The sequence below is a fragment of the Cimex lectularius genome, unplaced genomic scaffold (genome assembly GCF_000648675.2).
Source record: "Cimex lectularius strain Harlan isolate CLEC.00 unplaced genomic scaffold, Clec_2.1 scaffold47, whole genome shotgun sequence".
Classification (NCBI taxonomy): domain Eukaryota; kingdom Metazoa; phylum Arthropoda; class Insecta; order Hemiptera; family Cimicidae; genus Cimex; species Cimex lectularius.
Genome location: NW_019392686.1, coordinates 1,127,205 through 1,147,063, shown reverse-complemented (window position 1 = coordinate 1,147,063; position 19,859 = coordinate 1,127,205). Strand labels below are relative to the sequence as shown.

The following is a 19,859-nucleotide window of genomic DNA, read 5'->3' as shown; positions in this document are numbered from 1 at the left end:
AAGGCTCTGTTCAGGTTCATCTCGGTGGATGTCTGATAACGGGATTTCCCCTGACCATAAAAATCCATAAAGCATAAAATAGTTTTTCCAACCCTCTTCCGAAAGGATTCTCAAGGGGAAAATCGCCTTTTTTTATCGTGCACAAGAAACCCCTTACGCTATCCTCTGACTCCGCTCAATTTCAAAAACACCGTAAGTACCATAGCATTTCAAGTTTTCTTATTCAGGAAAAAATAATAAGTGGTTGAAAATTATTCAAAACAAGCGATTTATTTAAATCAACCTAACGTTTAACATTTTAATATGGACTTTTGTTTATTCCTTGTTATAACTTGTTTTTGAATACGTGAAGCTTGTCAACACTACTAGCCCGTCATCATCATGATATTGCACCGATGATGTCGAGCATGACTGAACAGCCGAACATTGAAATATAAAAACGATAATTAATTACTTCAAGTAGAGATTCTTTGTCTGCATTATTGGCCATAAAACCCATTAAGGACATCCTCATACAAATCCAAAAATTGAAATATCAAAATAAATAATCATATTCAAAATAATAGGGAGATATTCAGAATCACATAAAATATGGATAGATTGGGGACAAGCATGGTACATCATAGACAATGAACTACCAAGCGTCGAAGATTGTGTCAGGTGTGTTTCTTAGTGACCGGTTGTTTCATAATTTTTTGAAGTTGTGAGACCGCTCCTTGTGACTTCAACAAATTGTCAGGTGTTGGACTTTGTCTTTCTGACAAAGCAGACAAGAACTCTGGCCAGACTACGGATCAGACACACCAGATAGACGCGTGTAGCCACTTTATAAACGGAGAAACACCTCCACAATGCAACATATCAATATTATTAACTTAGAACATATATTAACTGAATGTCAATTTTTAAAAACCGCCAGAGAAGTATTTCACCTCCCAAAAAGCCTAAAAGAAATCCCTAGCAATGAGTCAACATGCCTAAATAAAATGTTTGAATTACTAACAAATACAAACATATTCAAAGAAATATAAACAAAATAAAAAACAAGAAAAATAAAAGCAAAACATATACTAAATATATATATAGACAAAATAACAAAAACAATGTGTATACAATAAAATAAATTAATTTAAAAAAAAATAGAATAAAAAAATATAAAAAATGAAAATGAATAAAAAAAGATAGGTAAAGGAATAAAGCAAAATACAATAAAACAAATAAACTAAGTAAAATTATCATGCATTAATAATAAAATAAAATTTAAAAAAAAGCAATAAATTAAACAGGCAAAGAAATAAATGACGTACTGAATCAAGGTATTGCCCCAACATGGCTCACTATCATTTATAACATTTTAAAACAATCCAAATTTTTGTTTATTGCATTTTTTTCCAATTATTTAATGTAATAGTGCAAAACTCACTACATTATCAGTATGTATATCATTTATTTTAATGCTCAATCTCTGAGTTGAACGATTCCACAACTCAGCACAATAACAAAATAAAACTCTGCCCAAAAAAAAATTTTTTTTTCATTTTTTTACTAGCTTTTAAGCTTCATTACTAGCATTTACTCATGACTTCTCCACACAGGACTTTGTTTTAATGTACCTTTCTAATGTGATGCAGAGAGCTCGGTGGGTTTGTAAGAAAATGTCACATTTCTCAAATTCTTCTCTTCTTCAGTTCACTTCAGTCTATACAAGGTAAAAAATTGTCCATATGATCCCCATAGGGGTGTAATTTCAAAAAGTCCTTTCCTCCGTGTCATTATAGAAATGCACTATCAAAATTTCAGACCTTTAGATCCAGCGATTTGGTCTGTGTGTTGTCTGTCAGTTAGTAACTGTTTTATTTATAAAGATTATTTTACATTTTACAACAAGCAAAAATTATGCTATGTACAGTGATACACATACACATACACAACAGTATTGCATTAGTAAGTTTCAGGCATTATTGGGCATTAAAACCAAAAATGGCTCATTGGCTATACACGGCAGTAATAAGACCAAAAATAACCTATGCATCATTAATCTGGTGGACCAAAAGCTCAACAGAAAATAGCTATACAAACAATAGGCAGCATACAAAGATTAGCAAACTTATGTATCTCAGGGGCAATGAGAACAACCCCTACAAATGCTCAACCTGCCTCCACTGGAAATATTCATACAAAGAGAAGCTAGGTAAAGCTCATTTAGCCTCCAAAAATAATCAAATTGGATGGGAAGTAAACAATTCAGGTACACAATCATAATTAACAAAATCAGACACTCATTCTTAGAGATGATCCTGGAAAAATTCTTTATAATATAACTTTACAGCAAATTTGCTATTTGTTGTTAGGGTATAGTATGTAAAATACAAAGGCGCTTCAGTTTTATCTATCAAAATCATATCAGCAAAATGCATGTTACAAAAACTTACAATGGGATTGAAGTAAAGTAATTACTGGCGTACAGGAAGGTTTAACGTCCAACTACCCTTGGGTGTCATGGACGAGGGGTTAATCACTTTACTATATGTTTTTCATACTAATTTCAATATTTAAAAAAAAATTAAAACGGGAAAAAGACAAAGAGACTTATGTTTTTTATCAAAATCATGCCTGCAAAATCCATATTACAAAAACCTTCAATGGAATTACAATAAAGTAATTCCTATCTTAAAGAAGTGCTTTACGTCCATTACTCATTGGGTGTCTCGGATGAGGGATCAGATCACTTTACAATTCATTTTTCATACTACTTTCAGTTAAAAAAACCATTGGCTCTGCTGGGATTTATACCCAGGATTGCAAATACGAGTTGGACATCCTACCTACTAGGCTTATTAAGCTGTTGCAGTCCTCTTACAATGAGATTACAGTCAAGTCAAAGGCAGGACTGGAAAATTAGATTAAAAAGATCCATCCTATGATGAGTAAAGATGTTAATGTAGCAGACCTTCCAGTCATCACTCAACTGACCTGAGCTACATTGCTGATTTGTCTTTTTAATAAGTATTTTTAATTAATCATGCTGACCATTGAAATAAAAGTGTTAACAAAAACATTACATAAACTAGTCTCATTTAATGCCTGGTAAAAATCTGAAAGGTGGATTGGCAAATGATCCAAAGAGGTGAAGACCCACATCCCATAATGACTGAAGATGTCAATATAGCTGGATGTTCCAGTCATCAGGCAACCGAAATAAGCTCCAAAGGCAATGATGATTCAGCTTTTTACCCCAAAAATATATTTTTTTTAAAAACCTTTATTCTGCTTTAATCTAATTTAATCCACCAATTTCGGTTAGATGGGTTTGTAGTTTATGTAATCTTTGGGGGAAAAAAAGCAAAGCATTGCACACAAAAACTGAAATTTAAAAATATTTTATTATTTACTACTTGATTTTATTTATTTTTTCTTAAATAAAAAAACAAAATAAAATTGGTTTAAAAGGATCTGGCATGAGGCATGCAGGAAGAAAACACAATTCTTTATCTTGCTTTTGGCTATATTTAAAGTTGAGTTCTGATAAAGGCTTTAATTATGGAGAATTGTATGTTTTCTTTCTAGAACGCTCGAAACTATGAAGCCATTACTCAAATTTAAGGCTGATACTAACAAAAAATTCTGAACAAATAAAATAAAGTAAATGCATTTATGGTTGTAAACCTCTTTATATTACATGTTAAAATACTGCAGCAAATATGATATTTATTCTTGCAGTCTGTCAGTGATTTATTGTAAAAATACGAACCGGGAATTACCAGCGGACTGCAAGAAGTGATAAGTTCAACTCTGTACACGTATGTATGAAATGTACATGCATTTGTAGAGTTGAACATAAACTTTTGTAGCTCCACTGGACCAAGGCAGTTCACTGTAGCTTTGACTTCCAACACTTCTAGAAATTGCTTTATTATATTGGATATAGTGCACAGCTAAGGAAACAGTTTAGATGACCTAGTATGTGTGGTTTGAACCTAATCTGATTATACTATTAGCCGATAATTTTAGTCTGCAGTGTCTAGTGGCCTTTATAAAAACCTAAGAAGGAACTAGACAGACTAGGTGAAAGGCAGGACTGGCAAACTAGATTAAAATAGATAATCATTAACACAAACAGTATTGTTGATAATTTCGGTTAGCACATGCATGTAAAAGAAAAAGGCAGATTCTTTCAAAAACTGGTTGTAAATTCAGTTACTTGTACCATCATACGTTCACTAAAGATGGAAAAAGCCAAAATGAATATGAGCAAAGTGTACAACGATAATACAAAGGTCAGGATGATCACATTTTATTACAATTGTTTTTTTTTTCTTTAAATAAAAAATCAGCATTATTAGTTTTTGGTTTTGACTTTCCACAATAATTAGTATGAGATATTGTTAATCAATAGCATATAAACATAAAATACATCCTGACATCCTGTCCAAGAATTGGTTGTAAATTATACTTTATATAATTTTTAATGTTTTAACACAGAAAAAAAAATGGTTAGATCTTGGTTGAATTAATTTGAATATCAATTTTTATTTTTTATTTTTTTTGGTAGATTATGTCCTGGATTAGAGATAGTTCACTTTCATGGCCAAGCCTTTTACTTCTGCGTATCCTAAAATGTGGCAGGATACCACAGCACATCGCCTTCATAATGGACGGAAACAGGCGGTTCGCAAAGAAAGTCAATATTCAGAAAGTCAAGGGCCACTCGAAGGGGTTTGTAATGAAAATTTTCAAATTGTATATGACCCTTAATTTTTTTTCCCTGTGTAGGTTTGACAAATTGTCAGAGACGCTTCAGTGGTGTCTCGATATCGGTGTGAAAGAGGTTACTGTTTATGCATTCAGCATAGAGAACTACAAGAGGACCAAAGAAGAAGTTGATGACCTTATGAATCTATCAAGAGAGAAGTTGAAACGACTGTTGGAAGAAAAGTAATCAGAAAAAAAATTAAGGCAAGTTTAAAATAAAATTTTATATATTCTGTCATTTCAGGGAAGTCATAAACGAATACGGCATGAAAATACGGATCATAGGCAATAGAAGTCTACTTCCACAAGACATAACTGAACTGATGACAGAGGCTGAAGATATGTTTAAAAACAATAATAAAACAATTCTAAACATTGCATTTTCCTACTCAGGTGAGTAGTTTTCTTCTGTTTGTATAATGTTTTATAATTTTTTTTTCTAATTTAGCTCAAGATGAAATAACGAATGCAGTTAATCTTTCCCTAAGAGGTTTGCATGAAGGTAGTTTAAATGAAGAAGACCTGAATGTTAGTTTGCTTTCTCGATGTCTCTACACCGCTGATTCACCACATCCTGAATTAGTGATTAGAACATCAGGGGAAACACGGCTAAGTGACTTTCTTCTTTGGCAGGTAGTCTTTTAATCAGAATTTAGTCATATATGGTAAATTTGAATAATTTTATATTATTAATACATGTTACATACTCACTCGACCCTTTTTTGTTGCAACCCTTCACATTCCTCTCTTATCACACCTGGATGTGTTCACTTCCAACAAACCCCCTCCTTCGTTACATCCCCAATCCTTTGCTAAAATTAATATTTTTAATTTAATCCTATCCGGACTCTCATCAAGTATAGACCGAAGATTCCCTAACCATCCCTAATTGGAATTGGTTATTCCAGTTTTGTATTGCATTGCTGTGTAATAAATAGTGTTCTTTTTAAAAACTAATTTAATACACGCAAAACCATAAACTACATAAATCATTTGGTTTTAGAGCTCATGCAGTTATCTTCATTTCACTGGAGTTCTTTGGCCTGAATTCTCGGTATGGGATTTTCTCTGGGCGATATTCAAGTACCAGAGTGTCGCTGAGAAATTAGATGAGCTAAGGAATAATTTACATCCGACTGGAAACTTCTCACCAAAAGCAGCTCAGTTCCTAAATAAGATCCAGTTGGGTCAGTTAAAAAACAGCATTGTTCCAATTTAGCAATCTTTAACCACTGTAAATTTAAGACCAAAATATATTTTATCTACTGTAACAGCTCTCACAGCTCTCATTTTATTTATCAGAACTACCTTTTAAAGTATTTTTTAGCAAAATTTAATAGAAGATTCTATTATGATGAGGGAGAGGATCCAATTAGGGTCACAGTCTATTCAATACTATTCCTCATCATCTGTATATTGTGGGTTGATCTCTCAGAAAAAGATAATATTGATTAATCAGATTTTTTTATAGAGTCCATCCTAATTTTGCGAAACAACATAATATATTGAGTTTTCCACAACAGGCTATTGTGGAAAATACCTTTATTTTCTACCCATCATCTTATTAATCAAATATATATTAGTGGCTTTAGATCATAATTTTTTTTTTCTTATGCATAAGTAGGACATCATAATCATATACCTTCCTGGAGAAAAGTGAATGAAGGAGCATCATATCTCTACTAATAAAGAAAGATTGTGTATTTCAGTTTTCACCTTTAAAAAAAATCCAGGTACTACGAAGAAAGTTTATAGGGGATTTCAGGAGCCAAATGGTTAAGGCATCAGACTCTCAGCTAGTAGATCTAGCTATTGTGGGTTCGACAGAAGAGTACTAGCACTCTGGCACTCAATTCACACATGTATTGTGAGCTCCCAAAAATGGAGCCAGGAAGGAGTACAATAACCGGTACAAGCTGCAGTGTTCAGGGGTAACTCCAGTTCACGATTTACACCACAATAAAAATAAAAAGTAAGAACTTTTTATCACTACTGAACAGTTTGTTTTATGGGAAAAATTTCTTTCTCAGAATGCTTATAGCCTTTCTATATATTTCCTTCAATATCGAATTATTACAATGTTTGTTTTAGGTATTACTTAAATACTTAATATTAGGCAAATAATATTTGTTTTGTTTTTTAAACATCACTTTTCTTCAGGTATCACAAAACAAGAGCCATTAGAAAAAGGATATTTATTGACACTATTTAAAGTTCATTTAATTAACCTATTTACAAAATAATATACACACTCATTTTATTATTGAACTTAACATTTATTAATATTAAGTGTAATTCCTTTGTCATGAAATCACAAAGTTTTCTGCTCGAGTTCTTTATATGTTACCATCAACATCACAGTTTGTGTAAAGAATGCTCGGTTCGTTGTAAGTGTCTCCGTTGAAATTTCCACAAAGGCCACATGTGTAGCCTCGGAACACTGCTGGTACGAGTATAACAACGGTAGTGTTGTAATGTTGTAGAACGACGCCTGTATGCAGTTCAACTTCTAGAATTCCTTGTGGTCGTCTTCTTATGCTAAAATGTTTTAAAAGTTATGTTTGAGAAGAAATTATATGCAAAAATGAAATACCTTATTTCTGTTTTTTTATCGTGAACAAGCTGGTAATCTGGTTTGGTATATTCCACTTCATTGTCATTGACGTTGATTACAATTGTTTCATTCATGTTTTGTAAAAGTTCCACTGTGTTGATACCACTATGAACACGAACACCCTGGAAAAGAATAAACCAAGTATACACTTGTATTTGACCAAATACAAACAACTTACTATGAATTTTTCAGACTTTTTGATTTCAATAGCGAAACTAGTGTTTTTTGAACAATCAGCGATAGCGAGTGAGTAGCAAGAATGGAGGGACATAGACATTGTCACATTATCTAATGTCAGAACAGTTTCATCATTGAGAGCACACAGTCCTAAAACAAATTAATAAAAGTTTACAAATTCCTATATTTTTGACTTGCATTTTACCTTTTGTATTCCATGGTAAAAGTGCGACAGGGTAATCAAATGTTACTTGAGTGTGAGTGCCTTCGGTTTGAACATGCTCAGGGAAGAGAGCGTGTGCAGCCATCTTAAGCCAAGTCGGCAGCTGTAATTTAAAGTTTTTTTGTTTTGTTTTTTAAACCGTTCAACAAAATACACTAAATATATATACATTAGTATATTGAAGTGTTGCGGTTTGCCTTGCTGCAAGATCACTACTTGCTTGTAAGCACCTTGGGTGGTAACCCTCACAGAAAGCACCTCCGGTGTCATTGTGACCTGGTACGATTTTTAGATCAAGCATCGATGCTTTGTCAGAATGACTAAGGGCTGCATCACCCCATGAGACGAAAGCGTATCCTGTCAGAGCGGCGGGTGGATGGAATACACCAGACATTCTCGATGGAACGATAAAAGCCCCTTCTAGTTGTATGACACGCCAAATATGCCCCACAGTCACACTCACGCTTGGAGTTCTATACAGTTTAAATGTAAATTCCTTATTCCCGTCATTTAATCTCTTTGATCCAGCTTGAATCTCCCATAATATCCCGTCCTTCCTCGTAATCGACAGTTTCAGCATATTTCCTTTAGATTCTAAAACTGGCTCCACCTGAAAAGTGTTTAACAATTGATACCATGCTGTAAGTTAAATTTCAAACTAAATTAATACCTGTGTGAGTAAAGGTGTGAAATATAACATAACACCACAATTGTTCCCATGAGGCTGAAAGTGAAGTTGGTGTTTCAAGGAAAGTAAACCAAGAAGAACAACACCTCCAGGCACCATGCTAAAATAATTTGAAACAATTTTAGGAAGCATGCTTACAATAAAAGAAAAAACATACTTATAATTTTTATGATTAGTTAAAAATGCTTTTTTAAGTAAGTTAAGAGCATCTGGGATAGTATCAGGATGTGGACAGTCAAAAACACTAGCCCCTAGCCTAGCACCTAGGTCCTCAGAATCCAGAGTCCACTCCTGTTTAAAAAAAAAATCGAATTAAAACTCACACAGTTTGCTTTAATTTTTCAAACACTTACATCACTGATATTTGGATACATTTTTATAGTAGGCTTTCTCGTAACCAGCCTCGAAGAAGCATGCCATACCAGACCCAACCTTGTACCAGTTACAAAATCTGTGAATAACGATTAATTTAATTTAGATAATTATTCTAGAACATTAACCGAAGATTTATGAAAAACCAGTTAATTACTGTATTTTTAAAATAGAAAAATCACTTTTTTTTGTGCTTTTACCTCTGTGCCTAACTGCCGTAGCTTTGAACACCGATTTTGCAATCTCTATTATCAACTGTGTAGCGAAAGGAAGACGGATGTGAAGATTCCTACATCTTTCTGCACCGTGCCATTTATTGCTGAGCGGATTGTACATTTTCAGCCCTGTAACGCCGTTCCAAGAATATCTGGTAAAGAAAAAAAGTTTAATAAAGGTTTTTATTATATTTGCGCCATTTTGTACCTCAAATCGATTTCAGCATTTCTAGCCCTGCCTTCATTTTCCTGACTGACGCTGCCCCTTGCCGACATCAAGCTTGCTGATCTAATTTGCATTAGTGCCGGTGTTCCCATGTCAGAGGCGATTGTTTTTGTTATGATAGTTGGGAAATTGAGATTTTGATAGTTGATACTGAATTCAAAATAAAGTGAACTCAATTTCTTTGTAGCTGTTGAAAAATAAATAAATAAAACATTTAAATTAACACAATATCGCAAATTAAAAATAATTTACTCTCTGTCCAAGATGTAAAAGTTGTTTTGTTCAAGTGCCGTGAGAAAACTGTTCTTCTATCTACTTTTAAAATGACTTCTAAGTGGAGATCCTCAGCCTTTTTAAGCGGGACATTCATGTTGTTCAGGATTTGAAGTACTTTTGAGATTTTATCCCCTCCATAATTGCTCTTAGAAATTTTATCAAATTCGTTGCAAAGTTCTGATGCCAGACCTCCAACTTTTAAATGCAGCTGCAGAAAATCAAAGTTAGAATATAAAAAAAAGTGAAGTGTATCTTTTTGATTTGATTTGTATTTACTAAGTAACTTCTTGAATGGCCCAAAGAATGTTGTTCAACAAGAAATATAAAGACATTTGGAAGTCCTGTCTGTTCACTTGCTATCAACAAGGTCTGCAACAAGCCTCCATTGGCTCTTTCGGGATCTTCATAATCTAAAATATAATTGCCTGTCGCCCAGATTCGTGATTTTGCTGGGACAAATCGGGAGATCTTCTTTGCTTCCCTTGCTCTAAGATTAATTAAGTGTTTAACAACTTAATGGTAACTTTATTAACAACATACTTACATTTTAGCATAGCACGGGAAATTAGTAACAGCAAGTGATTGTATTGAAGTGTAGTAAAAATTGTACAACTGTTCACAAGTCTCGCCCTGCATAAACCAATAAATTGACAAAAATCTCGATGTCGAAGGGTTTGACATTAGCAAAAGCGTAAGGGCTGCTGCCCTTAATTCAAGAGTTTCTGATTTATTGCTAAACACAGGCCAATAAACGTCATATACCTGAAAGAATAAATTGTTTATTGTGTAATTGTATTGCTTTATTTTTCCTTTGATCGATTACTTTGCTAGGGTTTGTGTTTATGCTTTGTAACGTGGTCCAAACTGCTATGAATCTTATATTATTATCTGAGCTTTCTTTGCCAGTTATTACTGGAGTTAGGAAATCCAGAACATGGCCGAGTTCAATGTTGTTCAATCCTTGTAGGTACAACATTTTTTGTTCATATGTTGTGCTACCTAAACACCGAATAATTAAACAATTAATTCAATAGGTTTATTATGTTTATTTATCTACTTGTAAATTTGTCGAGATAATATTTTGCATATCTGTCAAAGGTGTCCTGTTTGCAATTGGTCTGACAAATCTTGTTGATTATCGAGGCGAATGTAAGGATTGCTGAATTTCTCACATCATCTGCTATTGAATTGTGCAGCCTCAATAAATCCTGTGAAAATTAGTTTATTTAAGTGTTTTTATTTGAAAATATTTCCAAAATTATTACTTCGCATTTTGTGAGGAATTCTTCAGAATCAACTTTAAGATAAAATGGAAAACTGACTAACAGTCTACCAGCTGAGAATCCTTTGATCCTAGAAGTCTTGACCAAATCGATTATGAACAAAACCGCTGGTTCTGATCCTACATGAGGGACTAAATCCCAAAATAAATGCCTGCAAGATGTTGAAAAATAAATTTAATTGGCTTATTTTATCAAATTTACTTAAATATTGTTGAATTTCTCAGGTTGCAAATTTTAATCATTATTCACCAATTTTTTTTACCCTTATTGATGTTTAAAGTAAAATAACTAATGAGATAAATTTACTGAACATTGTAATTAGCTATTGAAACACAAAATTATTAAAATATAGTTATAAGTGAATTATTCAAAGTATATACAAAAAGTAATATGAATCTAATGTTAATAAGGCTCACTGTATCGTCTCTTGGCGATAGCTTGTTCCTACTGAAACGCTGTTGTATAGTTGTTCCCAATCTTCCATCTGTAGCCACCACATGAGGTCGAGAATATAGAACGATGTCTGATTGTCCAGGCCTTTTACGCCAACCTCCCAGCTAGATAGACTGTCGCCCAGCTCACCGAGCAGATTATATATCTATATTTTATTAAAAACCATTAGGGTTATGTCAGTTGGTTAGCTTATAGTTTCAATACCTCTAACACTAACTCGGTCCTGTTATGAGGTTCTTTACCGTTGGTAGGATCCAATTCAGGAATTTCATACTCAAGGTTCACACTTTTCAATTCAGGCAATGTGGATTCAACCCGATTGGTTACTGATTGAATTGTAATCGATTGACTAATATCAACGATTTTTTTTTAATACTTTCTCGTTTGTGCATTTATAAGTGAATTTAATTTACCTCATTTTGGCATAATGAGCCTCTGCACTGGATTCATAAGGCTGAACCAATATTCTTCCAATCGATGAAATATTTTGAATAAAGACATCTTGCTGTGGTGTCACCAAGTAGTCTCTTTCACTATGTGAAACTACCATTTTCTATAAAAATTGATAATTTAATTTATTGTTCAATTTGTTTGAAGTGGGCCTAGCTTAGGAACTACCTGATAACTGCTCGGACATCCCATTAAAGGACAGTTCGCTTGGTTTACAAACGGATAATTTTCACATGAGTCAAAATCTATACTCTTTCTTATTTTGACAGTTTCGGAATTAATTTTACTGAACGAATACTCTACATTGCACTTTCCATACAGGCCAACCTAGAATACAGTTTATTACAAGTTGTATCATTGAAATTATTTTAAAATCCTCACCTCTTTTTCAATGAGTACGGGTGTATTCAAAGCACTCAGTCTTACTTGGAAAAGAGACAGTAAAGCTCTTTTCATATTAACCGACCATAGTTCATCACCTTGAGTGACTTCTAAAGCCTCAAGGTTTCCAGAAACATACGTGCCATAAAATGGCAGTTCTAAAGATGTTACATCTAGAAATTCATGGTCTGATTTGATTCCTGAAATCTGAGAGAATATTGTTTTGACAAGTCTGTGCTATAATGCTAAATAATAAAACCGCATACTTTAAACTGCGTCCTGTTCGCATCGACTTGTTGAACCTCAACGGTAGCATTAAGTGCCCAACTTGATATTAATGTTGATGGCAAAATAATGCCCGACCAGATTCCTGATTCCCAAAAGTAAGAGAGCTTCTTGTTTTCAGGAAAAAGTGAATTTCTCTGACCAAGGACTACTATCAGACAACAGCTTAAAACACCTGAAATATAAACGTTCTTCGTTTTACGCCGACCATTTAAACTGTACCATTTGTTGTAATGATCTAATATAACATTACCCGAGGTTTATCATTCTTATGTAATTTACTTTTGAAATAATACAGTTTAAATGCAAAGGCAAGGAAAATGTGATTTAGATATAAAAAGAAGATAGAAATGATGAAACTGGTTTATTTGGAGAAAACCACAGCCTTTCAAGCAGAATAAAACGCCAAATATCATAAAGAAATCAACACTTATATTTTTCTATTTCTTTTATAATATTTAAAAATATTATAAATACAATAATCTTAGTGGTAAGAGAAGCGTGGTGTGAAACTGTAAAAAATTCTCCCGTTACATAACAATGACATCATTTCTAAATTCATACAATGGTTAATGGTATTTTCTTTCTATTTGGAACTTCTTGCTCTAACGCACCGTTTGTATTATTATCTTTAGTTATTTATTAATAAAAAAGCAATTTCATTGTTGTTTAAATATAATACTTGTTAATTATTTCCAAATATGGTTAGTGTTTGTTAAAACATGTGAAATTTTTAAGTATGTCTAATTTCTTGCAAAATATTTGTTGGCCCAAAAAACTTAGTTTCATAATATCAAATAATGTTTTAACAACACATACATATAAACTTTGGGCAAAGTACTTTTTTTAAATGAAATTATCTCTTTTTCTTTAGATTTTCACTAAAGATGTTTGTTTTTGCATTAGTTAATAAATGTAATTTTTTTTATTCTACGAGTTTCTTGTACATTTTATATAATCTGATTCAGTAATGCAAAATATAGTGTGACGTCTCATCGTTTCTTAATATCACTTACCAATCGGAAGAAGCTTCATTTCTTCTCTTGTAATTTCATAAAAAGTTTAGCATAATTTTTCTTTCGATCCTTAGCGCCTCTCTTTAAAACTCCCCACAGACACTATATTTTAACCACTTTTCACTTAATGCCTGACAACTTTACACTAAACGGTCTTATTACAAGTGAATCATTCATCCAAATATCAGGGCAGACACCCTTGACCCTAGGTTATCTTTTAAATAGTTATCTAACGCTTTAATCAACATTTACTAAAGCCCCCTTTCAAGATCCCGAATTCAATTTGAATTGGTGGGAAAAAATCACAGAGGTAGAATTATACATAAATCCCGATCAAATATCGCTTGCCATGTCAATTCAATTCCGTTTAATTAAAATACAATCGAGCCTGACAATAAGGAGGAACGTTCCAATTGTTAAATGATCAGGATAGTTTTTGGTATCTGCTCCAGTAGCAGATAACATTTTAGTATTCAATCTGTTTGTTTTTCTTATAGTTTCAAGAACAGTATTTCAAAGAATTGACGTCAATATCAATAACTGTTTGACGAGATAATTTAACCATTAAACGTTTATAAACACTTTCCTTTATAATATATTAACATTACTAGTTTTGAGTATGGTCATAGCTATTTCTCATTTTTTTTCCTGCCAGAAATGAAAAATTCATCGAAAAAAAATTCATTATCGTGTTTTTAAATTTTAAGATATCACTCAACCCTTAACAAAACCATAAATTTGTAAAGGTACAAGATAGAAAATATATATTAATTTAATCTATAAATCTTAATTAATTAGTAAAAACTATGAATGGATTGAAGCAAAAGAAGTGTAAAAATTACAGAATATATTTATAGTATATTATGAGCAACATCATCAATAATCTTTGCAACTGAGTACTTTCTAACAAAGCTATCCCTGCAGCATGTATATACATTGTTGCCATCGAATGCTAGGCAGTTAACTGGATCAAAATTTGATCCCGTAAGAGAAATCGCTACAGATGTGCTGTTGATAAATGAGAAAGATACGGTTCCATCCGCTCTTGAAGCTATGAATCCGGTATCTTTAAAATTCAACAGAGACAACACAGCACTGTGCGATTCTTTCCAACTCCTCAGTGGCGTAGTGCTTTGGGATGAAAGCTTAAACATAGCAATAGTTCCATTCTGGCATCCGATGACAAATTTGTTGCCCCCTACGTATGTCAGGCAATTAACGGGGCTGTCAAATCTCCATGTGTTGATCCTTGAACGGCTTTTCACTGCTGAGCAACTCACCGTGCCATCTTCACAGCCAAATAAAACGACTTTTCCCTCTGTGAGAACTTCTTTTTCATCTAAAAAAAAAATCTAAGTTATTTCAAAAACTGTATTTATATGTTATCTTACGTAAGTAATTTGGAGGTTCGTTTAATTTCAATTCAGGGGGTGATTGTATAACTTCACAGCAATTAATCACTGATGAAGCCTGGGCAACATCCGCAATACATGAGCCATCACCACAATTCCACAGTTTTACCGTACCGTCTCTGTTAAAACATATTTATTATTGTTTTGTTTTAGTTTATCGGACTTGATTCATGACGGCTAAGTCTCACTTGCTTACTGATACAATGTTTTTCCCACGACTGATAAAATCAATGTCAGTCACAGCTAGTTTATGACCAGACAGGGTAACAGCACACCTTCCTGTGAACGGGCACCAAATTTTTAACAGCATATCACTTCCACAGGAAATTATAACTTTTCCGGATGGAAAATATTTACACTTGTAAATATCCGCCAAGTGGCCCTCTAAAAGGAGCTGAACAACATAAGATTAGTAAAGTCAAGAGTAAATAATTAAATGTATAAACTACTCACGTTCTTTTCTTCTGTTTTTGTATCCCAGACTACCATTTTCTCGCCTATTGCAGAAACCACTAAACCATCAGCATTCACAGCAACAGAACTGATCTGCAACAATTAAAATTGTAAGTAAATATTTCAGCTAAGTCAGTCATACACTTACACTTTTTTTTTCGTGCACCGACGTGACATACTGCGAAGGCGCTACAAATATTGTTGAGCGGCTGGACATGCAGTGCCCTACTTGAATCATATTTCCCTTCAAATGAACCACTTTAAAACCATTGCTGGTTCCGATTGAAGTGTGGCAGTCACTAGAATCGTTGATCCTTTTAATCGTACCATGGAGTGTCGGGTTCCCTTCTGATTTCCAAGTTACCCACACTTCCTCGCCAATGTTTCTAATAAAAAACATGTAATTGAGACAAAACCAAATATATATAAAAATTGATAGCATTGCGTACTAATGACATAAATACAATTGTGGTATTAATGATGTTTTCTTTTATAAATGCAATTTTGCTCCTTTCTACATGTATATACATATCCTGATATTGCAGCATGTATAGCAGCAACATGAAAGTCATGCTTTAAGCAGAAATTACAATTCAAACCCTTCTTCTATTATCACCGTAAGGTAACGATCCCAAGTTCAAATCCAGCAGCCCTGCTTGACTCAACATACTTACAAAATGGACTTTTTTCTAAAAACTCGGTACCCCGAAGGTTAATATACTTTCTTTAAAAAAAATCTAAGAATAATAGTTTCTGTACTATTCCATGTAAGCTGTACTACCAATCGTGGCAACCACGAAGTCCAATAATGTATATGAGAAATATTAATGAAAATCTCAGGACTAATTTGGTCCTCAATTCAAAATAGAAGTTCCCAAGCCAACAACATTAGCAACCATTCAAAACTTACCAAAAATATTTCAAAATTCAACATTCTAACTGTATACACATGACAGCAAGAATAACTGAGTGGTTGCTTATTGTGCAAATTATCTCAATGCAATCCATTTGAAACAATGATGATTATAAAAGCAATAATTTTATTGCTGTAAATTCAGCAAAGAAAATATTCTAACAATTTGGTACCATTATACAACCTTAGCCCACTGATCGATCTATTCAATAGAAACTTCTATTTAATAATTGGCTTTGGTTCTGGTAAGGCATTTAAACGCCAGCAGAAAGCATAACTTAAAGTTAATGAATGGCCCAGATCCAAACACAGAAATATGCGAATGGAAGATTTTTTATTGTAGACTTATTGATTGAAGAGTCTTTTGTCCTGCAACTATCAAACAGAACTAGCTATATTGTTGATCACTATCTAACTTCAGGTTTATTTTATTCTCCTCGCTTCACAGTTATGATTGATGGACTGAGCTTTTCATTCCTCATGAGTAGAGCTTCTTATTAGTCAATCACAGTACCAAATAATATGTATTGTGGCTTTCTCTTTCAGTTCTTGGTAGACCTACATAGAATATTTATTGCAATTTGGTATTTTCATAAACTCTTTGAGTAAAAAAAATATTTAATAGTCTTAAATCTCCAACTTTGCAAAAGCAGGTTTTACGATGTCTTTTACCTGTCACTGTACTCCAGCTGCAGGTCTTTAACTCAATTCAGTCACCCACCTTTTTTAGGGTTCAGCTCCTGGCAATGTTGCTGACGAACCAACCCTGCTAGTTGTCAGTGTCTTTGCTAACTTGTGGATTTGCGTGCCCTGGGAGATAAGAGATAATAGGTTCTTAATTTCTATTCACCGAGTGCACTCAGACAATGCCACACTGTGTATTTTATCTCAGTAGTCTTTTGAGCAGCATTTGGTTATCAGTGTAGAATGAAATATTTCTGCCTATTTCCAGCCTTATACCTAAATCTCTTTGGCAAAAAGCCCTATTTCAAGCTAAAATCATGGCCAATTTTCCAAAAGAAAATGGCACATCAACCCTAAATTTTTGTCTTTGTGCCATATAGTCAGGGAGTCATGATGTCCATGGGCATATAAACCACTGCATATTTTCAAACTTCCATTTTAAGTTTTAATTGTTTGGCCTTGTATGAGCTTATATGTGATTTACCTTACTTCTCCCAGACTAAATGAATGAATGTCTGAATATATGTTATTTGCATATGCAAGCAGGGTGGGTTTGTCAGAAACATCACGAGGAGCTGAACCCTAAACATATATCTGAATGTACGTTAGATGTGACAGGGTTTAGGGCAGCAGTTGATGTAGTTCCCATGTCTCTTTTATACTCAGACAGACCATCTTTTTGATAATTAATTTTTTTGGTCCCGACTGAAGAGCTCACCTGTAGGTATCATTGACCTGAAGACGTTTGCATAAAGCTAGTTATTTTTAAACCTCAGCTTTATCTACATAGCATCGTGCACATGGCCAAGCAGAATTTTTCTAAGAGACAGAGTTGCTGAAAGGTTTTCGCCTCTTATTTAAAGGAACTACCTCGTTTAAGGGTAAAACTGTAAGAAATTGTCTTCACGTTTGGTCGACAACTTCATAAATTACTTCTTACTGTAAAGTTATCATTGCATAAAAATCAAATCTTCATTTTAAACAGTGTCATCGTTTTTGACAACTCAATACACATGGTTTTACTTACTTTAAAGCCAAATTCCAATCGCTCTGTAGTGAAATAAGACAATTTTTGTCTATCGTACCCGCTTCCCTGTCTGAATCGCTCATAGTGATCATTAGAGGGTAGGTCATATTAATTGGAAATTTTAGAAAAAACGCAGCAGAGGGTTGATTTTTTTTGTTTCACTGATAAACAGACATTGCAGGGGGATGAGTTGAAACTTTGTATTTATTTTTTTAGACCCTAAGAGGTTTCATCAAGGTTCAACTTCAGTTTTGCCAGAGCAAAAAGGAGCCAATATTCAAAAAACTAAAACAAAAACTATCCTAAAAATAAAAAATAAAAATTATGAAATCTTAAATAAATAAACACTTCAGGAAATAAATTAGGTAAAATGGGCCAAGATTATTAGGGGTCTGATTCAAATATTTGCTATGCGACTTCCTCTGATTCAATTCACAGCATCGGTTCTTGGTATTTTCTTTCAAAATTTGAATAAAAATAAAATCTGCATTATTATGTAATATTGTGTTTAGGTGTGAAATATAATATATCCATAATTTTATCATTTCCAATCATCCTGATGTGCAAATTCTCACATATTCATCCAAAACCGAACAGCCATCATGTCCTTACAATGGGTAGTCTGAAGATTCTCCCGTACATGGCAGGAATATATTATATAGCTAATTCACTATTTTCGTGGTCCGCTTGACCAATTAATACAAGACAATTAATTAAGGTTTTTAGTTGAGATGAAGAAAAGTTAATGGCACGAGAGGGATTCGAACCCACGACCTTCGGCTAGATACGCCGCTGCTCTACTACCTGAGCTATCGTGACCTCGATCCACNCAGCGGCGTATCTAGCCGAAGGTCGTGGGTTCGAATCCCTCTCGTGCCATTAACTTTTTTTCATCTCAACTAAAAACCTTAATTAATTGTCTTATATTATATAGCCTTACCCTGTTCTTTTTTAAATATATAATTAAAATATCAAAGTCTGATAATGAAATCAGAAATAATGTCAAGGACATATGTATTAGAAACGTTGATGATGATGTAAATTCTTTAGGAAGTGGAGATTTTAAGCCCCACAAGCACTGCAGCCTTCTGGCTTGTACTTTTCCTAGTTCCTCAGTTCAGTTCAAGTGATTCAGTTCTTCTCTTAAGAAGTATTAGGTCACTTACTGTCCTTGTTACAATTCCTTTCCCTTGGTTTTCTTTGTATCCCGGGTTACATCTCCATTGAGCAGTTGCTTTGTATTCAAACATGGGTAGCTGTTTTCCAGTGCCAGTATATAGTCGTATCACTCCTTTGAGTTTAGCCCTCTTAACTGCTTGCCAGTCTTAGTGAGAGTTGCTTTAACATAACTTGCAGATCCTCCACTTGCTAGTTATCATCATCAAGTTGTTGCATTTTCCCAGGTTTTGGAGATTTTGGATGCACTCATTAATTTAGTTGTGATGTTTTTGTTAAACACTTGGCTTTCTGAAGTTATGAGGATTGTCAGTGCGATGTATTTTAAAATTTTCTAAGCTAGAAGCATTGATGGTATGCATTTCAGCTTGAAAGACTGAGGTGTACTTTAAAGAATTCGACTGCTCATATTTTGGGCTTATACAGAAAATGCCTGATCCGTTTCATTTGTTTTTTTGAGCCATCTGTATCTGTATATTTGATAAGTATCAAAGTTTTATATACAGCAGACTTAAAACATCAATATAAACAGGATTAATAAAGATAAACAGCTTTCTCAGAAAAATAGATTTATTTGTCTATTATTAATTTTTAATTGTTTAGCCTATTTAATTAAACAAACAAAAAAAGTGAAAATTGATCCCATCCAGTCAAAAATGCGGTAAGTCAAATTTAACAGACTTAAATAATAAATGCCCAAAAAATCCTAATAAAATTAAAAGAACAATTATCAAAACCTTGAGTACTAGCAATCCAACATGGTCACACATTCGAGTAACAATT

General features: G+C 33.5%; 3 protein-coding genes and 1 long non-coding RNA gene across 7 annotated transcripts; 2 read left to right on the top strand and 2 right to left on the bottom strand.

Moving 5' to 3' along the window:
* The first annotated feature begins 2 nt into the window (after window positions 1-2).
* LOC106661118 (dehydrodolichyl diphosphate synthase complex subunit DHDDS) lies at window positions 3-6,032 on the top strand. Its single transcript, XM_014384325.2, has 6 exons — window positions 3-192; window positions 4,553-4,716; window positions 4,774-4,935; window positions 4,997-5,145; window positions 5,201-5,385; window positions 5,756-6,032. Exons 2-6 carry the CDS (start codon window positions 4,556-4,558, stop codon window positions 5,969-5,971), a joined length of 873 nt encoding a protein of 290 aa, XP_014239811.1. The 5' UTR covers window positions 3-192; window positions 4,553-4,555; the 3' UTR covers window positions 5,972-6,032.
* Window positions 6,033-6,932: 900 nt separating this feature from the next.
* On the bottom strand, window positions 6,933-13,925 carry LOC106661112. 2 transcript variants are annotated; one of them, XM_014384302.2, is made up of 23 exons: window positions 13,412-13,920; window positions 12,377-12,570; window positions 12,111-12,317; window positions 11,898-12,056; window positions 11,693-11,832; window positions 11,484-11,628; window positions 11,243-11,424; window positions 10,809-10,977; window positions 10,601-10,751; window positions 10,367-10,542; window positions 10,088-10,305; window positions 9,820-10,030; window positions 9,520-9,751; window positions 9,250-9,454; window positions 9,027-9,193; window positions 8,808-8,905; window positions 8,612-8,745; window positions 8,437-8,554; window positions 7,936-8,376; window positions 7,749-7,869; window positions 7,545-7,693; window positions 7,346-7,488; window positions 6,933-7,290 (listed from the first exon to the last, which is right to left on the bottom strand). In XM_014384302.2, the coding sequence occupies exons 1-23, from the start codon at window positions 13,428-13,430 to the stop codon at window positions 7,089-7,091; spliced, it is 3,981 nt and encodes a 1,326-aa protein (XP_014239788.1). In that variant the 5' UTR covers window positions 13,431-13,920; the 3' UTR covers window positions 6,933-7,088. The 2 variants fall into 2 exon arrangements, with proteins under 2 accessions (XP_014239788.1, XP_014239787.1); XM_014384301.2 differs by having other exon boundaries at window positions 8,437-8,745; window positions 13,412-13,925.
* LOC112126523 lies at window positions 12,577-15,235 on the top strand. Its single transcript, XR_002910022.1, has 3 exons — window positions 12,577-13,010; window positions 14,977-15,086; window positions 15,147-15,235. It is a non-coding gene; the product is annotated as an uncharacterized LOC112126523 (long non-coding RNA).
* LOC106661113 (proteasomal ATPase-associated factor 1-like) lies at window positions 14,242-18,133 on the bottom strand. 3 transcript variants are annotated; one of them, XM_014384303.2, is made up of 6 exons: window positions 17,901-18,133; window positions 15,425-15,662; window positions 15,277-15,369; window positions 15,012-15,217; window positions 14,803-14,942; window positions 14,242-14,750 (listed from the first exon to the last, which is right to left on the bottom strand). In XM_014384303.2, exons 1-6 carry the CDS (start codon window positions 18,005-18,007, stop codon window positions 14,263-14,265), a joined length of 1,272 nt encoding a protein of 423 aa, XP_014239789.1. In that variant the 5' UTR covers window positions 18,008-18,133; the 3' UTR covers window positions 14,242-14,262. The 3 variants fall into 3 exon arrangements, with proteins under 3 accessions (XP_014239789.1, XP_014239790.1, XP_014239791.1); XM_014384304.2 differs by having other exon boundaries at window positions 14,938-14,942; XM_014384305.2 differs by having other exon boundaries at window positions 14,665-14,750; window positions 14,938-14,942; window positions 15,020-15,217.
* Window positions 18,134-19,859: the final 1,726 nt, after the last annotated feature.